General features: G+C 44.3%; 2 protein-coding genes and 1 long non-coding RNA gene across 11 annotated transcripts in view; 1 reads left to right on the top strand and 2 right to left on the bottom strand.

Annotated features, from left to right (window-relative positions):
- LOC737606 (LIM and senescent cell antigen-like-containing domain protein 3) overlaps positions 1–20,731 on the bottom strand; it is a 53,611-nt gene that overhangs the window by 14,004 nt on the left and 18,876 nt on the right. For 5 of the 9 annotated variants that reach the window (XR_010149249.1, XR_010149247.1, XM_016944287.4 and 2 more), the window contains exons 6-9: positions 18,557–18,707; positions 17,888–17,980; positions 16,546–16,594; positions 7,211–7,286 (exon numbers count right to left, since the gene is read on the bottom strand). Coding sequence is in view for 6 of the 9 variants with exons in the window: in XM_016944287.4 (XP_016799776.3) it covers positions 7,211–7,286; positions 16,546–16,594; positions 17,888–17,980; positions 18,557–18,707 (369 nt within the window). In the remaining 3 variants the exon portion in view is untranslated. Of the gene's footprint in view, positions 1–5,999; positions 7,013–7,210; positions 7,287–16,098; positions 16,257–16,545; positions 16,595–17,887; positions 17,981–18,556; positions 18,708–20,731 lie in introns of those variants that run through there. The other 4 variants (XM_016944324.4, XM_016944336.4, XR_010149250.1 and 1 more) reach the window with 4 other exon arrangements.
- Positions 10,171–14,720, bottom strand: LOC129143194 (BTB/POZ domain-containing adapter for CUL3-mediated RhoA degradation protein 1-like). Its single transcript, XM_054678151.2, has 3 exons — positions 14,226–14,720; positions 11,610–11,779; positions 10,171–10,366 (listed from the first exon to the last, which is right to left on the bottom strand). Exons 1-3 carry the CDS (start codon positions 14,623–14,625, stop codon positions 10,259–10,261), a joined length of 678 nt encoding a protein of 225 aa, XP_054534126.1. The 5' UTR covers positions 14,626–14,720; the 3' UTR covers positions 10,171–10,258.
- Positions 13,853–19,394, top strand: LOC107971244 (uncharacterized). Its single transcript, XR_001714221.3, has 6 exons — positions 13,853–13,999; positions 15,512–15,689; positions 15,794–15,877; positions 17,082–17,259; positions 17,653–17,710; positions 19,303–19,394. It is a non-coding gene; the product is annotated as an uncharacterized LOC107971244 (long non-coding RNA).

The following is a 20,731-nucleotide window of genomic DNA, read 5'->3' on the forward strand; positions in this document are numbered from 1 at the left end:
CACAAAAAGTACATGTCATGATTATTTTTGTACTCAAGAACTGAATCCCTTTAGATAAGTTCCGAGGGAGATGAACTATAAAATAAATCTCATTTTATAATATAAAAAGTATAATAAAAAGTATAGTTTTAAAAAACTGAGGCTAAGAATGATATTAATAGATTCTATATAATAAAAACATTTTGCTGAATCACTTAATAATTGCAGATTATCTTAATTATCTGGTAATAATTGAATACTTTATAGATCTAAGTATTTCAAATCGTGATTATGTTATTTGGCTCATAGGTAGGAAATTACCATTAAGTTCAAAAATATCACAGAAAAACTAAATTAAAATAAAAATATTCATTTGGATATATACATGCTTTAGATATTATGGTGTATTGCATACGTTTTCATATATATGGTGTTATACCAGAAGGATTATTCAACAGTTGGCCTGTTTTTTTCTGTTTTTGTTTTTTTTTTTTGAGATGGAGTCTTGCTCTATTGCACAGGCTGGAGTGCCCAAGATGGAGTGCGGTGGCACGATCTCAGCTACTGCAAGCCCCACCTCCTGGGTTCAGGCCATTCTCCTGCCTCAGCCTCCCGAGTAGCTGGGACTACAGGCACCCGCCACCAGGCCCAGCTAACTTTTTTTGTATTTTTAGTAGAGACGGGGTTTCACCATGTTAGCCAGGATGGTCTCAATCTCCTTACCTCGTGATCCACCCGCCTCGGCCTCCCAAAGTGCTGGGATTACAGGCGTGAGCCACCGCGCCCACCCAACAGTTGGCCTTTTTTAAAAAATCTGAACTATGTTCAGAAAATCTTTCCACCGCAGTGCACAGAGATTGATTTCATTTGCATAACAGATGGATGAGCCATATTATAATTAACTGTTTAATTACCCTGTTATCCAGTTGTGGATATTTAAGTCCAAACATTGCAGTAATAAATATGCAAGAGTGCCTTTAGACACATCAGAGAATGTGGCTCTAATTTAGGGATGTAGAAGTAAAATTGCTCAGCCAAATTGCTTATGCATTTTGAACGATAGGAGTTACTGCCGAATTTTTGTTACAAAGGCTGCAGTAATTTACACTCCCGACACTGAATGAGTGCCCGTATGTTGATGCATCATCAGTGCTGGAGAAGATGACCTTCTAAATTTGTCTTACCCTCATCAGTTGTGTTGGTCATTAATCTGTCAGGAAAACAGAAACTACACAAGCTTCCTATAACAAAGAGATCTGGCTGGGTGCAGTGGCTCATCCCTGTAATCCCAGCACTTTGGGAGGCCAAGGCAGGCAAATCATTTGAGGCCAGGAGTTCGAGACCAGCCTGGCCAACCGAGCAAAACCTCCTCTCTACTAAAAATACAAAAACATAGCTGGTGTGGTGGTATGCACCTGTAATCCCAGCTACTCAGGAGGCTGAGGCACAAGAATCACTTGAACCCAGGAGGTGGAGGTTGCAGTGAGCCGAGATCACGCCACTGTACTCTAGCCTGAGCGACAGAGCGAGACTCTGTCTCAAAAAACAAAAAAAGAGACTTGAATACGGGGAATTTGACAAAAAGATGCCACAGATCTAAAACTGTGCCGACCCCAAGGCTGGAGGAACCAAGGTAAGAGTTTGGGGTTCTCAGAACCTAAATGATTGAAGAAATAGAAAGTGGGGCTGAAATTCTGAGAAGGAACCACCACCTGGCTGAGGGAGGGGTGTCTCAGAGGTGGGACGACCACCTGACTGTGTGGTGTCTCTGGAGTGGAGGAGGGTTTCTCAGAGGTGCAATGACCACCTGGCTGTGCTGGTGTTTCTGGAGTGGTGGAGGATCTCTCAGAGGTGGAATGAGAGTCAGGCAATAATCCCAAACAAAAACATGAAATTTGTGTGGTTTTCATTTTGGTTTTGCTTTGTATTTTAGTAGAGACAGGTTTTCACCATGTTGGCCAGGCTGGTCTTGAACTCCTGACCTCGTGATCTGCCCACCTCAGCCTCCCAAAGTGCTGGGAATATAGGCGTAAGCCACTGCGCCCACCCTATCTTTTGGTTATTAATCCCTTATCAGATAGATAGTTTGCAGCTAATTTCTCCCCTTCTGTGGGTTTTCCCTTCACTTTTTTCCCTTATTGTTCAAAGCCAAGCTCAAGTCCTACCCCTTTGTGAAAACTTCCTTGACCACTCTACTACAGAGTGTTCGCTTTTTCTATCCTTTGAGTTCCTATCACATTACTATCCCATTCCTCTGGCATCAGTCATCTATTATGGCCTATCTTTTCTTGTACTATTCCCTTTTTTGTGGTTGCAATAGTACGGTGAGATAAAGGGCTCTTGCCTGGAGAGGCTTGGCAGGACTGTGTATGGTAGAATGGCTTTGATGAAACCCCCACCATCCAGGATCTGATTCTTAGCTGACAAGACACTGTGTTGTCAGTATCCCAAAAGCCAACCGATGTCTGACAATTAATCAGCAGATATTTATTGACTGCCTCTGCCATGTCAGGTGCCGTGCTAGGCATAGGTCCACGTTAGCCACCCGTCTCCAACTTCATATCTCTCACCAGAGCTTAACCTCAACTAAATGGGATTTCTCAACATTCTCTTATCACACCAGGCTCTTCTTACAGGCGGGTCCCTTTGCCTAAAAAGCCCACTCACCCCCCACCCCGCCCTCCGCCCTTTCCCCTTTCTCCCTCTGGAAAGCTCCTTCCATGTCTTTCAAACCCCAGTGCAGCCTTCACCACCTTTGGGAAATCTTTGCAGATGCCCTACAATCACCCAGTCTCTCTGAGCAATCTCTGTATCCCATTCATATATATACATACATATATATATATATGTATATATATATTTGTTGTTGTTGTTGTTGTTGCTGTTGTTGTTGAGATGGAGTCTCGCTCTGTCACCCAGGCTGGAGTGCACTGGTGCAACTGCAGTTCACTGCAACCTCTGCCTCCTGGTTTCAAGCAATTCTCCTGCCTCAGCCTCCTGAGTAGTTGGGACTACAGGCGCCCACCACCACACCCAGCTAATTTTTGTATTTTTAGTAGAGACAGGATTTCGCCACGTTGGTTAGGCTGGTCTTGAACTCCTGATCTCAGGTGATCCGCCTGCCTCGGCCTCTCAAAGTGCTGGGATTACAGGCATGAGCTACCATGCCTGGCCTCCCATTCATATTTCTAACATTGATTCTTATCACATTATATGCTGATGCTTTTTTTTTTTCTTTTTCTTTTTTTGTTTTTCAGAAAGGTCTCACTTTGTCGCCCAGGCTGGAGTACACTGGTATGATCATGGCTCACTGCAGCCTCGACGTCCTGGGCTCAGGGGATTCTTCCGCCTCAGCCTCCCGAGTAGCTGGGACTACAGGTGCATGCTACCACACCTGGCTAATTTTTTGTATTTTTAGTAGAGATGGGGTCTCGTTGTGTTGCTCATGCCGGTTTTGAACTCCTGGACTCAAGCCATCTGCCTGCCTAGGCCTCCCAAAGGGCTGGGATTACAGGCGTGAGCCACCGTGCCTGGCCTCTGATGCACTTCTTTTTTTTTGTGGTCCTCAACCTTTTTTGTGGTCCTTGACCTTTTTGGCACCATGGACCAGTTTCATGGAAAGCAATTTTTCCACAGACGGTGGTGGTGGAGATGGTTTCAGGATGATTCAAGCATATTACATTTATTGTGTACTTTGGAGATGGTTTCAGGATGATTCAAGCATATTACATTTATTGTGTACTTTACTTCTATTATTACATTGTAATATATAATGAGATAATTACACAACTCACTATAAGGTAGAATCTGTGGGGGTCCTGAGCTTGTTTTCCCGCAACTAGATGGTCCCATCTGAGGGTGATGGGAGACAGTGACAGATCATCAGGCATCAGATTCTCATAAGGAGCACCCAACCTAGATCCCTCACATGCACAGTTCACAATAGGGTTTGTGCCCCTATAAGAATCTGATGCGCCCGATGATCGGACAGGAGGCAGATGGTGATGCAAGTGATAAGGAGAGGATGTAAATACAGAGGAAGCTTCACTTAGGGACCACTGCTCTAGTTGCTCTTTTTTTTTTTTTTTTGAGACAGAGTTTCACTCTTGTTGCCCAGGCTGGAGTGCAGTGGTGCGATCTCGGCTCTCTGCAATCTCCATCTCCCGGGTTCAAGCGATTCTCCTGACTCAACCTCCCAAGTAGCTGGGATTACAGGCATGTGCCACCATGCCCGGCTAATTTTGTATTTTTAGTAGAAACAGGGTTTCTCCATGTTGGTCAGGCTACTCTCGAACTCCCGACCTCAGGTGATCTGCCTGCCTTGGCCTCCCAAAGTGCTGGGATTACAGGTGTGAGCCATCACGCCTGGCCAGAATGTCACTAACTTTTATTGCAAGGGTAAATGGCTTCTGAGATCTAAAATTTTACCAGGCAGCGTGACTGGTTCATCAGAGTGAAGGCTTTACTTTTAACTCTACTAAGTTAGAATTTGTGATAATTAAGACAGGAGCTGCTTAAAAGCAGCTAAAGCTCAGCATGGCTCCATCTATGGGGAAAATTTTGCCAAAAAATTATGAAAACAATATTGTAGCATATGCATTTAATTGATTTAACAGAGCAAGTTCAAAAAATAAAGTTACCATTTCCTATTATTATAGAATTTTGGCAAGCTGAAAGCACCATCTGAAGAGTCCCCTTTCTCTACAAAAACAAAAACAAAAAACAAAAAAACTCCAAACAAAAAATTTAAAAACCATTTCCGTAACATTTTGATATATTCCCTCCATCTTTTCAAAAGGCCATTTTGCACATATTTATGATCATGTATAGTATTTTAGATCGTGCTTTTACTATTATAAGTATTTCCCAAGTAGATTTTTTTTTTATTTAATTTTTTTTTCAGACAGGGTCTCACTGTCCCCCAGGCTGGAGTACAGCGGTGCGGTCATAGCTCACTGCAGCCTTGACCTGGGCTCAACCCATCCTCAGTCTCCAGAGTAGCTGGTCGCCATAGGCATGTGCCACCATGCCTAACTTTTTGATTTTTTGTAGAGACGGGGTCTCACCACCACACCTGCCTAGTTTTTAATTTTTTGTAGAACTGGGGTCTTGCTATGTTGCCCAGGCTTGTCTTGGAACTCCTGGGCTCAAGCAGTCCTTCTGCCGTGGCCTGGGATGCCCACTCCCTATCCTCCTTCCCCGCCTGGCCAACTTCTGTTCATCTCTCAACATCTCAACAGAGCATGCTCTGTGCTCACCCCATCCAACACTTCCCACAGGGAGATGTAATGACCTGTCTCACCTCTACAGGGAAGGAAATGGAACGCAAGACTCAGACAGAGCCCCCAGGATTCTCTACATTTAAGGTGGATGCAGAGCTGGGCGGACCAAGCACTGGAAGAGGAATGCCCTGGTAGTGGGTGTCTTCCCAGCACACTGCACACAGTGACTCAGGGCTTGCTGAATTTTTTATTAAGCTGTATATCTCCTTTCTTTTTTTTTTTTTTTTTTTTGAGATGGAGTCTTTCTTACTCTGTCACCCAGGCTGGAGTGCAATGGTGCAATCTCAGCTCACTGCAACCTCTGCCTCCTGGATTCAAGTGATTCTACTGCCTCAGCCTCCCAAGTAGCTGGGACTACAGGTGCACACCACCACGCCCTATTAATTTTTGTATTTTTAATAGAGATGAGGTTTCACTGTGTTGGCCAGGCTGGTCTCAAACTCCTGACCTCAAGTGATCCACTGGCCTCGGCCTCCCAAAGTGCTGGGATTACAGGTGTGAGCCACTATGCCTGGCCTGTAATCTCCTTTCTTAAGAATAATAATAATTTAAAAACCCAGCATTTACATTGAGTAGAGGGAAGACTACACCATTGTTCTAGATGGTTCAAAATTTGGCTTATCTATAGTAACCAGGTCATTTTATTCATTTACTTGTTTCTATTATATATTCATGAATACTTCAATTTTCATACATATTTCATATATATACCATTCAAATTAAACAATATACAACAGGTTATTGTTAACAATTATAAACATTTATTAAGCACCAAGAATATACTGTGGTGGTTGCTATATGAAAACACAATTACCGATATAGTATCCCTGCCATTGAGCTTACAATCTAAAACGAAATACAAGGCTATGAGCCTACCTAAAAACTTCCTTAACTTAGAAATGGCTACTTTGGCAAATGAGTGAGGCAAAATGACCTATTATTCAGGTGCAGTGCTAATAAGGCTTTGAATATGATCCAAAGAATGTTCTACTTGTACCCATTGTTCCTGATTATGTTACACTTGCTAAGAAAAACAGTACTTAGAATTTTGGCATGAACAATGAATTATTTCAAATTGTCTTGTAGGACTTTAAACAAAGAGATGCTTACTGGCCTAAGTTTTCCAGCAGCCAGGGAAAGCCCTATTAAAAATACTATGAACTAGACCAAGTTTCTCTTTTAATCCACTTACACTTTTTTTTTTTTTTTTTTTTTTGAGACAGAGTCTTGCTCTGTCGCCCAGGCTGGAGTGCAGTGGCTCGATCTCGGCTCACTGCAAGCTCCGCCTCCTGGGTTCAAGCCATTCTCCTGCCTCAGCCTCCCGAGGAGCTGGGACTACAGGCAACCGCCACCATGCCTGGCTAATGTTTTTTTTTGTATTTTTAGTAGAGACGGGGTTTCACCGTGTTAGCCAGGATAGTCTCGATCTCCTGACCTCGTGATCCGCTCCCCTTGGCCCAAATTTCTGATGACTACAAATACACGCCCAAAAGTTGCAGGGAGGGAAGAAAGCAAAAGACAGAAACAGAACAAAAACATATTCCAAAGGACTAACCAAAGGAGAAAGCAGTGAAAATGATGACACAGGGATAGAAAAGTTTACAAACAAACAGACTGGCTTTTTCTTTTTCTGCTTGTCCTTATCCTTTGCTTCTCTCTCCCGTTTGGCAAGTAGCCTCTTAAATTCTTCTGGCATTTTCTCATAACAGTGTTTGCAGACTGGCTTTAGGTCAATTTCAACAAACTTATCCCTTTGAGTAGGACAAAGAAGGAATAGAAGAAAGAACAGGGAACAATTAAAGGAAGAACCTTTACTTTCAGAAGGCCTGAACAGAAAGAGGAAATAAGAAATCAAATAATTCTCTTTTTCTAAATTCTAGGATTTTTTTTAAGTGTCCCCCCAAAGTTTTCAGTCTTAGGATTCACACTGGACAAAACCGTACACTTACTTGAGTGTTAATTTAGTGTTGCAGGTAGAACAGGCAAAGCAGTTCACGCACCAGGCCTTATTAAGAGCAGAGACCACTGGAGAAAGAGGAAAGAGATCTGGTCACATGGAAATACATCAGTATGGGGAGCAGGGCAGCTTAGAATTTCAACTCTAAAACAGAACTACGACTGTGTCTGTGGCACTTGGTGGAGGTTCTCAAGAACCTTTTTTTTTAAAAATGAGACAGGGTCTTGCTCCATAGCCCAGGCTGGAGTACAGTGGCACAATCTTGGCTCACTGTAGCCCCAACCTCCCAGGCTCAAGTGATCCTCCCACCTCAGCCTCCTGAGTAGCTGGGACTACAGTGCATGCCACTATACCTGGCTAATTTTTTTTTTTTTTTTTTTTTTGAGACGGAGTCTCGCTCTGTTGCCAGGCTGGAGTGCAGTGGCGCAAACACGGCTCACTGCAACCTCTGCCTCCTGGGTTCAAGCGATTCTCCTGCCTCATTTTCCCAAGTAGCTGGGACTACAGGCGCGTGCCACCATGCCCAGCTAATTTTTGTATTTAGTAGAGACGGGATTTTACCATGTTGGCCAAGATGGTCTTGATCTCTTGACCTTGTGATCCGCCCGTCTTGGCCTCCCAAAGTGCTGGGATTACAAGCGTGAGCCACTGCGCCCAGCCTATACCTGGCTAATTTTTGTATTTTTTATAGAGACACGGTCTTGCCATGTTTCCCAGGCCGGTCTTAAACTCCTGGGCTCAAGCAATCTGCCTGCCTCGGTCTCCCAAAATGCTGAGATTATAGGCATGAGCCACTATGCCCAGCCAAGAACCTCTTTCTTGAGAGCTTCTTTTCTTTTGTTTTTCTTTTTTTTGGATATTAAATAAAAATTTATTGACATGTAAAGATGGCAATTATTAACAACAACAAAAAACAGATTATAAAACATTTCATACAACACGATTGTATTTTGGCAAGCAAACACACACACACACACACACTCTCACACAGGAAACGACCTGGAAGAATATTTGGTGCTTTTATTTTTTAGATTATTTGTGTTTCTGAAATTTCTACAATTAATAAATACTGCTTTAAAATAATCAATGGTTATTTGTAATTTTAAAAAATCAAGGATTTCCATTCAATGCTAGATGCCACAAGCGGGTGACATTCTAAGAAAAAATATTGGCGATATCTACATTGACTAGAAATTTTTATCTAGAACAGACTTTTTCAACTGAAGTTCCTAATCTGAATCTCAAAAACCAGCAAATATGGCCAGGCACGGTGGCTCACGCCTGAATCCCAGCACTTTGGGAGGCCAGGGCAGGTGGATCACTTGAGGTCAGGAGTTCGAGACCAGCCTGGCCAACATGGCGAAACTCCATCTCTACCAAAAATATGATAAAATTAGCCAGGCATTGTAGTGCACACATGTAGTCCCAGCTACCCGGGAAGCTGAGGCAGGAGAATCACTTGAACCCCAGAGAGGGAGGTTGCAGTGAGGCAAGATCGCGCCACTGCACTCCACCCTGGGCGACAGAGCAAGACTCCACCTCAAAAAAAGAAAAACAAAAACAAAAAAACAGCAAATAATTTGAGTGTTTTCTGAACTTTGCTGAGAACAGTAGGTAAATAGTCCCATGCTACAGGCTTAGAGGTTAATTTGTTATGTATAATCCATGCCCTAGGGCATGTATAAGACATACCCATATGCAGTAGGGCTTAATTATCCCTAGGAACTAAACTAAAATATGCAAGGATCTCCTGCTAAGCAACATGAAAAAGAAAAAAGCAGAAAATCTGGTAAAGAACATGAATAAGCAATTCACAGGAAGGGAAACAAAAAAACACTAGTGAGTATATGAAAAGATGCTGAACCTCATTAGTAATCAGAGGCATGCAAATGAAAATGAGATCACGCTACACTCATTGGATTGGCAAAATTAGAAAGCTGGATGATGCCATGTTTTGATGAGGACATGCAGAAATAGAATCTCTTATGCACTGCTCATTATGAGGATAAAATATTATAACCATTCGGGAGAGCAATTAGATATTTACTCAAACGCCGTTGGCAGGTGTCCTGTTATCCAGCAATTCTACTCCCAGCTACAATGACAGGAGACTGGCACAGAATCAGAAGGGAGCATGTACCAGGATGCTCATGGTGACACGGTTTGTAGGGGCAGGAACTGGAAGGCAATCTAGGTCTCCAACCTCAGGGGAATGTATGAACAAAATATGGTGAATGAACACCGCAGATTTCTCTGCAGCTGTTAGAAGCAAAGAACTAGATGTACTTGGAGCAGCATGAATAGATCTTGAAAAAAAGTGCTGAATTAAAAAAATGCAATGCAACAGAAACTGATTCACAGCTTCAATGCCATTTATGGACATTTAAAATGCACACATATGCAGAACAATGCTTTAGCTTTTCGAGCATATGTATCAAAACATTAAAATTGGATGGGTGCCCCTGGGGAAAGGAAAGTAGGCAGGGGACTGGGAATGGAGGGAAAGAAATAAAACTAAAAGACAAAAGGTTTGCAGAGACCAATATTGATGAAGCGCCGCACACTGAGGAGTGTGCTGAGCTGTGTGAGGTGCAGAGCAGGAGTATAGAAAAGTACAGCTCTTGGGAGGCTGAAGGTCAGATAGTCAGGTAGCCTGGGGTCAAATCTGAGCTCTGCTGCTTCCCAGCTCTTTGACCTTGGACACGTCTTCCAAGCTCCCTCGCGTTTCTTTTTATGTCAAACAAGGATACAAGACGTATACACAAGCAGATAGCAGAATTGCTCCTGACACACAGTGGGTACATGATGACATTAGTAAATTTAAAACTACAGGCCGGGTTTTAAAACTTCAGTTTTAACATTAGTAAATTTAAAACTACAGGCCGGTGGCTCACGCCCGTAATCCCAGCACTTCGGGGGGCCAAGGCGGATGGATCACGTGAGGCCAGGAGTTCGACACCAGCCTAGCAAACATGGTGAAACCCCATCTCTACTAAAAATACAAAAAAGTAGCAAAGCGTGGTGGCAGGCACCTGTAATTCTAGCTACTTGGGAGGCTGAGGCAGGAGAATTGCTTGAACCTGGGAGGCAGAGGTTGCGGTGAGCCAAGATCACGCCATTGCACTCCAGCCTGGGCGACAGAGAGACTCTGTCTCAAAACAAAACAAAACAAAACAAAACAAAAATGCTACAGAGCAGGAATGCACTTCCAAGATCTAGTACAATGAATGTTTCTCAAATGCAAGTGGTAATTTATTAATGGGTCATGAAATAAGTAATGGGTCCCAAACAGCATTAAAAAGAAAGATTATCAGAGTACATTTCACTAAAAGTATCTTTTTATAGAACTGTTATTTCAGTTATATATAATGAGTACTAAAATGCATTTTTTCCCTATGGCAGGCAATCAAAAAGTTTGAAAAACATGGATATTGTCCAAAGGAGTTCTACACCTTTGGGCTTCAAGAACCAGTAAGTATTCCCTGAGACAAAAGTTGTTCAGGGAGGCCACCTTTTAATCTATAAAGGGCATTCAAAAAGAAACTTTTATAATCTTCTCTTACTATTGTAACACAAAAGAAAGGACATTTTTAACATTGTAAAAATAGAACAGAATAACAGGCTTTATGTAAAACTCACTACTTTGTACTTATTTTTCTCCCTTCCCTGTCTTTCGGAACCCGAGGACAGAATCCCAGACGTAGGAATGGACTCACTGAAGGTCACTGAGTCAGCTGTGACAGAGATGACACAGAACCCTTATGTCCTGGCTTCACTTTCCAAGCTCTGCTCCTCAGAACCCTAAGGGGTCCACAAAAGTGGAGCCCAGCAGGTGGGGTCTCTAGAGTCCCCAACCCTGTTTTACTGGGAGTGGCCCTGCTTCTGTGAGATTTCATTTGAATAAAGAATTTCACTGTTTAAAAAAAAAGAAGAATTAGAAAGCCCCTGGGGGGCGGAAGCCATGGGAGAATGCTGCCTCCCAGGATAGGGCCAGATCGCAGAGGTTATTATATTTCAATTTAAATTTAGATGTTTTTCCCTAGTGACACGAGGGAGCTATTTAGGATTTCTGAGCAAGAGAGAGAATAGATCGGGGTTGTGCTGAAAGATAATTACTCAGGTGCGAGTGTAACAGCTGGACTGGCTGCATAGGAACAGTGGGAAGCAGAGAGCAGCTATTTAACCATTGCAAAGGTCCTGGCATGAGGCTGGGGTGGGGGTGCCGCCTGAGGCAGCAGGGATGCAGAAGATGGCACCTCAAATTCTCTGGGGTTATGGCCAGCCAAAGCCAGGCTCTCCAAGCCATACCCCATATCTCCTTTTTTCTGCTCTAATACCTGCTTGGGCAGCTCTCCCAGGAACATAGGCATGGGGACTCCAAAGGCCCTCACCTGCAGCGCCAGCCGGCAGTCCTCAATCCGGCCCTGCGCCAGGTAGTAGCGTGCTTCGCCCAGCAGCTCCCCCAGTTCCCTCGTACTCTCCGGCAGTGGCACAGACCCATCCCGCAGGTAATTGAGGACTGTACCAAAGCGACGGCCGCTCCGGTCAATCAGCACCCGACCTAGTGGGGTGGGGAGAGGCAGGGGGAAAGATGGCTTTGCTGCGGGACCTGGAGCTACTAAATTAAAAAAAAATTTTTTGTAGAGATGGAGTCTCACTATGTTGCCCAGGCTGGTCTTGAACTCCTGGGCTCAAGTGACCCTCCCATCTCGGCCTCCCAAGTACTTGGATTATAGGTGTGAGCCACCAAACCTGGCCTAAATTATAAGAAAAAAGGATTCCAGCCAGGCGCGGTGGCTCATGCCTATAATCCCAGCACCTTAGGAGGCTGAGGCAGGCAGATCACCTGAGGTCAGGAGTTTGAGACCAGCCTGACCAACACGGAGAAACCCCATCTCTACTAAAAATACAAAATTAGCTGGGCTTGGTGGCTCGTGCCAGCTACTCGGGAGGGTGAGGCAGGAGAATCGCTTGAACCCGGGAGGTGGAGTTTGCAGTGAGCCGAGATCGCGCCATTGCACTCCAGCCTGGGTAATAAGAGGGAAACTCCGTCTCAAAACAAAAAAATAAAAAAAGAAAAGTAAAGAAAAGAAGGCCGGGCACGGTGACTGACGCCTGTAATCCCAGCACTTTGGGAGGCCGAGGTGGGCGGATCACCTGAGGTCAGGAGTTCGAGACCAGCCTGACCAACATGGAGAAATCCCATCTTTACTAAAAACACAAAATTAGCCGGGCATGGTGGCGCATGCCTGTAATCCCAGCTACTCAGGAGGCCGAGGCAGGAGAATCGCTTGAACCTGGGAGGTGGAGGTTGCGGTGAGCTGAGATAGTGCCATTGCACTCCAGCCTGGGCAACAAGAGTGAAACTCCATCTCAAAAAAAAAAAAAAAAAAAAAAAAAGAAAAGAAAAGAAAAAGGATTCCAAAGCCACAAAAAAGTCTGAATACTGATCTGTCTCAAAACCGTGCCACAGTTTTGTGGCTGTGCCACAGCCAAGAAATCTCTTTAAAACATCTCCAGCGAGTTCTCCCTTAAGTTTTTATACATATTCAACCAGATAATTAACTCATCCATATCTGGTCTACAGTCAGAAGGCTCTCACCATGAGAAAGTTCTTGCAGAATTACCTTATCAATGAACTGCTAACCCCCGAAGTTAATTCTCACCATCCTATTTAATTAAAATGTCTACCTCCCCCCGTCCAGTTCACTGCCATTTTAACTTTTATATTCTTCATAGAACTTACTATCAAAAAAAGAAAAAAGAAAGAACTTACTACTATCTGCAATTGCATATGCATATACATTTTGTTTACTTGCTTATTGGTCTTCTGATCTCCCACTTCCCTAAAAAAAGGGAATTTCCATAATTTTGTCAGGTTCATTTACCTATCTCCAGCACTAACTGATATTTTACAAATACTTATTGGACAAATGAATTCTTCCCTTTTTTTTTGAGACAGTCTCTCTCTGTCGCCCAGGCTGGAGTGCAGTGGCGCTGTCTCGGCTCACTGCAACCTCCGCCTCCCAGGTTCAAGCGATTCTCCCGTCTCAGCCTCCCGAGTAGCTGGGCTACAGGCGCACACCACCACGCCCGGCTAATTTTTGTATTTTTAGTAGAGAAGGGGTTTCGCCATATTGGTCAGGCTGGTCTCGAACTCCTGACCTCAGGTGATCCACCGCCTCGGCCTCCCAAAGTGCTGGGATTAAAGGCGTGAGCCACCGCACCTGGCCGAATTCTTCACCTTTGATACTTGAAGGCAGATCTCCGCCTCCCAAATTTTTATTCTCCTGCTCTCACAGTCCTCGTTAACCCCTCCCTTAAGACTCTCCCACTCCCAAACTCCAAAACTTCAAAGTCTCACTTGGGCACGAAGGGTCCATACTTGAATGCAACACTCCAAGAAGGTAAGGTTCACCTGCCAAGGAGACCTGTCCACCCTCCACTCTGGTGTCCCTGGCAAACCCAAAGCAGCCTCCTTCTGCAATGTGTGTATACAGGTGGATTCCTAGAGTGTACAGGGACCTGTGTCAGGGGAACACAGAGGCAGACAAGATCTCCCAGCTCTCCTGGCTGGCTGTGAGCAGTTCTGAAGTAGAGAGGGAAACAAAAGGCTGGGCAGTCGGAAGAAACTGAGGAAGGCTGCCAGGAGTAGTACTGCAGGCAGCAGGGCTGGTTCCCAAGTCTTGAGCTGAGGGGTGAAGGGTGGGAGAGGTGGTCATGAGGATTATGAACTGACACGTTCAATCACTTACCACAGCGCCTGGCAGTTAGGGGTTCCGTAAGTGTTGGTTATTGCTGGGGGTAAAGGATCGGGGGAGGAGAAGAGAAATGATGAATGAGAAAGGGGAGGAGATGGGATGTGGGGGCTGGAGGGAGCTGAGAATGAGTTGACTGGACAGTAGCGGGCAGAGAGAAGGGGCATGAGGAGCCCCGGTGGTGAGAGACTGCGGGGAACGGGAGTTGGGGGTCTGGGGATGGGGGCACGGTAGGGGCGCCGCTCGTACCTCCGGCATCGGTCAGCACCTCCACGCGGCCGCCGAACATGGCTTTGAGCACGGTGTCCTGTCCCGTGAGGGTGCGCAGCGTGGTGTAGTGCAACGAGCCGCCCACGTTCAGCTTCCCGTATTTGCTGTTCGGGGTCAGCGGCTTGAGACCGTAGGCGGCGGGGCCAGGCTCGAGGCCCGAGGGCTTGGGGGCTTCCAGGGACGGGGCCGCGGCGGCCGCCGGGCCCGAGGCCTCCGCCGACAGTCCGGGTAGCGGCGGCGGACGGCGATCCCAGGATCTCTCCGCGCCCTGCGGCCTGCTCCCGAAGACCCTCGGCCGGCCCCCAGCCCTTGGGCCAGACCGCTCGGCGCACACGCCCACTCGCCGCAGCTGCTCTGCGAGACCGGCCCTCCGCCCCATCTCGCTCGCACCACCCGGAAGCCCTTCTTTTGTTTTTCAGACAGGGTCTCGCTCTGTTGTCCAGGCTGTATTGCAGTGGTGCGATCACAGCTCGAACTCCTGGGCTCAAGCAATCTTCTCATCTCCTTCTCCTGTGTAGCTGGGACCATAGGTGTGTGCTACCACATCTGGCTAATTTTTAATTTTTATTTTGTAGAGATGGAGGTCTTGCTATGTTGCCCAGGCTGGTATCCAACTCCTGGCCTCAAGAAATTCTCCTGTCTCGGCCTCCTTAAGTGCTGGGATTACAGGTGTAAGCCACCACACCCGGCCCTCAACCTTTATGTATACAGTTGTTGCTCAATATGTGCAGGATACTATTTCTAGGATGCTGTGAGGATACCAAAATCTCAGACGCTCAAGTTCCTGATATAAAATGCATATAACCTATGTACATTGTCTTGTATACATTTATTTATTTATTTTTGAGACGAAGTTTTGCCCTTGTCGCCCAGGCTGGAGTGCAATGGTGTGATCTTGGCTCACAGCAACCTCTGCCTCCCGGGTTCAAGTGATTCTCCTGCCTCAGCCTCCCGAGTAGCTGGGATTATAGGCATGCACCACCACACCCAGCTAATTTTTTGTATTTTTAGTAGAGATGGGGTTTCACCATGTTGGCCAGACTGGTCTTGAACTCTTGACCTCAGTTGATCTGCCTGCCTCGGCCTCCCAAAGTGTTGGGATTACAGGCGTGAGCCACTGCGCCTGGTCCTGTCTCGTATACTTTAGATCATCTCTAGGTTAATTATAATGCCTAGTACAATGTAAATGATATGTAAATAGTCATTATACTGTACTATTTGTATTGTTATATTGTTATTTTTCTCTAAATATTTTTGATCCATAGTTGGTTGAATCCACAGATGTTTGGATCCAGCCCCTGGATATGGAGGGCTGACTTTAATCTTCCCCCATCCTTAAGTATCCTGTGAAGTTATAAATGATGTGTGCCATGTCTTACACCAGCAACTGTGCCCCCTTGGCCTGGGCACATGTGGCAACTGTCCATGCATCATGTTGTTTAGGTGAGCTTGCTGTTTCTGTCCCTACTGCTGTTGGCCCAACATGGAAATATGAACTAGGTAAATAATTTTCAAAAATCCAGACATTAACTTATTTGCCCCTGTAGGAGTCTTTTTTCCAGAGCTGATGATAAGAAGACAGTTTCCTTTGCAGCTTCTTTCACCTGGCATCTATTTCACACAGGAGGGAGGTAAGTTTTATTTTCAATGGCACTAAAGATTGTTTTCCTGGATTGTTTTCACAAACTGCACATGAACAGTTTCAAAAGTATTTCCTGAATTAGGTGATGTCTGCAGGCAGCCATGAATCATGCTGAAAACAGTATCGTTCAAAACTTTGCCAGGAAGTCTCTGGCAGAAGTGTGTTAGCGAGTCTTAGCAAACACAGCTGCTTCCTTTCTGTTCCAATCAATCAGCCCAGCCTAATTACCACAGTACAAGGGTGGTAAGTCCTAGATATGCTTGCTGATAACTGCCAGCTTTTAGCATGTGCAGGTTAAAGTGCCTCTTCCTAACTGCGATAGCAGATTAAACTCTTCCTAATAAACGTTGTTCTAGAGCTTCCTGAAACTGGACACAGAAACAGGTCTTAGGGTCCACCAGGGACAGTTCCCATGATTGCTGGCATACAACACTGCAGCAGTGGCCGCAAGTAGTGTCATAAATCAGTAACAAATCCAACTCTTTGATATTATCATCTTACTGCTACAGATTACTTGGAAAATACGCCAAAGATAGAGAAAAAGTAACTGATAACGATCACATTTCAAACCATAGCAATCACCAACCTGAATTTCCACATTACCCAAGTGTTTTTGTGTCAAAGTGGCACCAATCTAAAACTCACACAGATACTTACCGTCACCTTCTATAACACGATTGCAGTGGAAGCAAACATCACCAAATAGCTGAAAATAAAAAAAGGTGGTCGAAGTTCAAGATGTGTTAGAATTTTTAGAACACTGAACATTTAAAACTAGCTGGCTATCTAAATTGAGGATTTATCACTACTAGAGAAAATTAGTAAAAGTTCTTTGACAAGTTTTTACTTCTTACAATGAAAGTAATTCACTCTCATCAATTAAAAGAAAAACTTCCCGGATGACAGTTTGAACACCCAAATAAGTGATACAAAATATAGAAATCTGTGAGTCCATATGGATAAGAAATAGATAAATGAATAAACCTATAGACGGGAGAGGAGGTGGGCTCTTGCTCAGGCAGAGCGCTGAGGACCAGACTATGGGTGGAGGGCATGGGGCTGGAGAAGTATTGTTTGCAGCTGGCGCAGAGACAAGAATCATCAAGGGGTGCTGAATCTAGGGCGGGTTGATGAGGAACAGGACATTTCCATGGTCATAGAATGATTGCCCACAGATTGCTTCTTTCTTACAGAGGAGGGAAGGAAAGTGTAATTCACAGTGATGTTATCAGCCAGCACCATGCCTGGGAGATCACCAGTGCAGGAGAGGTATCAAATGCTCCAGGGGCAAGGTTCTGAGAAGATGCCCTGCCACTGTATGAGGCCACAACCTGCTGTGTATAACCTCATCTAAGCACAGAGAAGCACCAGGTGAACCCAAGTGGAAAGTAGTCTATTAAAAAGGGGTTAGGGGCCCTCTGCATCCCTCCAAAATGTCAATGTCATCAAAAATTTTAAAAGACTCTGGAAATGTTCCAGATTTAAGAAGGCTAAAGAAACATCACAGCCCTAGGCTGGGTCCAGTCTGGGAGTGGAAAAAATGCTGTGAGGATATTACTGACTCAAGTGACAAAACTGGAATAAATGGGTTAAAGTACGGTATCAATATTGATAACTACAATTATGTTAGAGAGTTCCATATTCTTGGGAAATATACACTGAAGTATTTAGGGGTAAAGGAGTATGATGAACTTATTGGCAAATGCTTTAGAAACAGCCATCGTACTTGTATATAATATTTATGTAAGTATGTGTTTTACACAGGAAGACTGAGCGTGGGAAATGATAAAGCAAACTGTGGACTTGAATGAAAGACATACAGGTATTCTTTGTATTTTTATAGTTAGCTTCTGAGTCTGAAATTATTTCCCAAATAAAAAGTTAAAAACAAATCTCTATTGAACAATGTACATCTTCCAAGGGATTTCCTTGTAGCTAAACTACTGATAAGCTTAGGTTCATAAAAGTCTATCTAGCATCCAGTCACTAAGGTCAATACCTGGTTATAGTGAGTTTCACAATACGCCAGGCCTTTCCTCTCATAATGGCGATGTCCAAGAAAGGGTTTCTCACACTTGGCACAAACAAAATGCTGAAAAAAAATTGCTATAGGTCATTTTTGAATTGCCATATTTTATATCTAATAAAGTAAACACCAGAGTTAACCTATTTTCAGAGAAGATGAAGGAAAGTTTGAGACAGTCATTTCATTTGGCCATAGGTGGCCCCATAACATAATACTTCTGCAGTTGTAATTCAGGTGTCTGTCTTTGAAGGTTACTTTAAGACATAGCCTATTAAAATAGCCCAAAAAGAGAATAGAGGTGAGCATCTCAGTAGCACCTATAAAGGAGGAGCTGCTGCTGGATACAGACCATGGCACTTCCTGCTTCAAGAAGGCTTTAGGAGCAAAAGTGCACATCCTGTATCATTACTGAGACATTCACAAAAGCAGTGTACAGTCTATATTCTTAGCTGTCAGCAAAGTCAATTGTCTTTAAAATGTCCACGTTTAATCTTTAGAGTCTCCTAATCTTGCCAGGACACCTGAATCATGAAGATTTGAAAGTACTGGTTACCCCTGAATCATGGAGATTTGAAAGTATTGGTTACTCCTTAATCATGGAGATTTGAAAGGATTGGTTACCCTTTGCCATTTAGAACTCACCTCCACATGCCACTGCTTGCCCATGGCGTTCACCACGCGCCCTTCGATGGGCCGTCGGCAAGCGCCACAGATGGGGACCCCCATTTTATCATGGCATGGCAGGCAGTATAGCTCCCCTTTCAGCTCCCGTGCATCGGCAGTCAGCTCCTTCCTGTCCGTGAGAAAGACACACAGCTTAATACTAAGAGAGAAAAGCGGCCAACCGATGGGGCTAGCACACTTTTTAGAAGGTTTTTAAAGACATTACTATGACAATCCCTGCAAATTTCTTTTTTCCCCTTTAGAGGTGATCAGAATAACCTGAATTAATAGGCCCAAACAGGTTTCAGACTCCTACCAAAACATCTGTATCTTAAAAGGATAAGATGCAAGACTAGGTCAGATACATACCACCACACCAGTCATATTCATAATTTCCTTCTTATATTATCACATTACATTTTAGTCCATTTGTCTTCCTTTAAAAGCTACAGGGAATAATCACAGTGCTGAGGGTAGACTCAGTAATACTACCTGCTATGGTGTGACTGTGTCCCCAAAGTTCATGATCCCCAATTCTGAGGTGTTGAGAGGTAGGACCTCTAAGGCGTGATTACATCACGAAGGCTCTGCCCTCACAGATGGATTAACGCTGTTACTGAGGGGGTGGGTTCCTTATAAAAGGACGAGTTCAGCCTCCTTCCTTCTCTTCCTTCCCCCCTCCTCTTCCCCCACCATGTGATGCCCTCTGCTATGTAATGATGCAGAAGAAGGTCCTCACCAGACGCCAGCCCCTTGATCTTGGACTTCCCAGCCTCCAGAACCATGAGCCAAATAAACTTCTGTTGGTTACAAATTACCCAGTTTGTGGTATTCTGTTACAGGCCCATAAAATAGACTAACACACGACCTTTCCAAGCAAACTGAGAAGTTGGGAGACTAGTTCCATTTACTAACAATTATTTAAATTGTCACAAGCTGTTGAAAAGAGTTATAGGTTAATAGGTTTATTTTCATAAACAACAAAATGCCCAGAATTTTCCTTCTCCAAATACTCAAATTAAATATTATTTTCAGTCTCCTGCATCAATAAACATTTGGTCAGAGATGGTCCCAATTAGTCAAATGGACTTGTTTGAATTTCATCCCTTTTATGTAATTCTCTAGGAGAGATCCTAATGAAAAGTGGGCAGAGGTGAAACCCGAAGAGGAAGGACAGGCAAGAAAACAAGAAAAGGCACAAACTGATAATTCAATCACAAAAGATGAGATGGCTGAACTTATACAACCAAACTGTTTAATTTCTTTCTTTTTTTTTTTTTTTTTTTTTTTGAGATGAGTCTTGCTTTGCTGCCCAGGCTGGAGTGCAGTGGCGCGATCCACGCTCACTGCAAGCTCCGCCTCCCGGGTTCACGCCATTATCCTGCCTCAGCCTCCCGAGTAACTGGGACTACAGGCACCCACCACCACGCCTGGCTAATTTTTTTATTTTTAGTAGAGATGGGGTTTCACCATGTTAGCCAGGATGGTCTCGATCTCCTGACCTCATGATCCACCCGCCTCGGCCTCCCAAAGTGCTGGGATTACAGGCGTGTGCCACTGCACCTGGCCCAAACTGTTTTCTTAGCATTTGGCCTACTGTTTCTTCTCCATCCCTACTATAATTTAGCAAGTAAGTTCACATTAACTACGGTAAAGAATATTTTTTTAATTTTTTTTTGAGACGGAGTCTCGCTCTGTCTCCCAGGCTGGAGTGCAGTGGCGCGATCTCGGCTCACTGCAAGCTCCACCTCCCGGGTTCCTGCCATTCTCCTGCCTCAGCCTCCCAAGTAGCTGGGACTATAGGCGCCCGCCACCGTGCCCGGCTAATTTTTTTTGTATTTTTTGTATTTGTAGAGACGGGGTTTCACCGTGTTAGCCAGGATGGTCTCGATCTCCTGACCTCGTGATTTGCCCGCCTCAGCCTCCCAAAGTGCTGGGATTACAGGCATGAGCCACTGCGCCCGGCCAAGAATCTTTATCCACTAAATTTTTATACTAGGCGGCAAACTGAGAAAAATTCATAGCCTAACAATTTATCATAACTTATTGAAGACAAAAAATTAAATATATTTCTTTTAGATATAAACCAAGCCAAACTAAATAAATATAACAACATCTTTTAAGATAATACCTAATTATTACAACTGTAAAAGT

This window comes from Pan troglodytes, chromosome 12 (genome assembly GCF_028858775.2).
Source record: "Pan troglodytes isolate AG18354 chromosome 12, NHGRI_mPanTro3-v2.0_pri, whole genome shotgun sequence".
Lineage (NCBI taxonomy): Eukaryota > Metazoa > Chordata > Mammalia > Primates > Hominidae > Pan > Pan troglodytes.

What these genes read in the sequence shown, in the direction of transcription:
- LOC129143194 (XM_054678151.2), bottom strand. Translation starts at nt 14,625, where the DNA reads ATGGGGCGGAGGGCCGGTCTCGCAGAGCAGCTGCGGCGAGTGGGCGTG. An exon ending in GGTGCTGACCGATGCCGGAG is followed by an intron (nt 11,780 to 14,225) that starts GTACGAGCGGCG and finishes CCACCCCACTAG; the next exon opens with GTCGGGTGCTGATTGACCGG. An exon ending in ACTGCCGGCTGGCGCTGCAG is followed by an intron (nt 10,367 to 11,609) that starts GTGAGGGCCTTT and finishes GTTTTGAGACAG; the next exon opens with AGTCTCTCTGTCGCCCAGGC.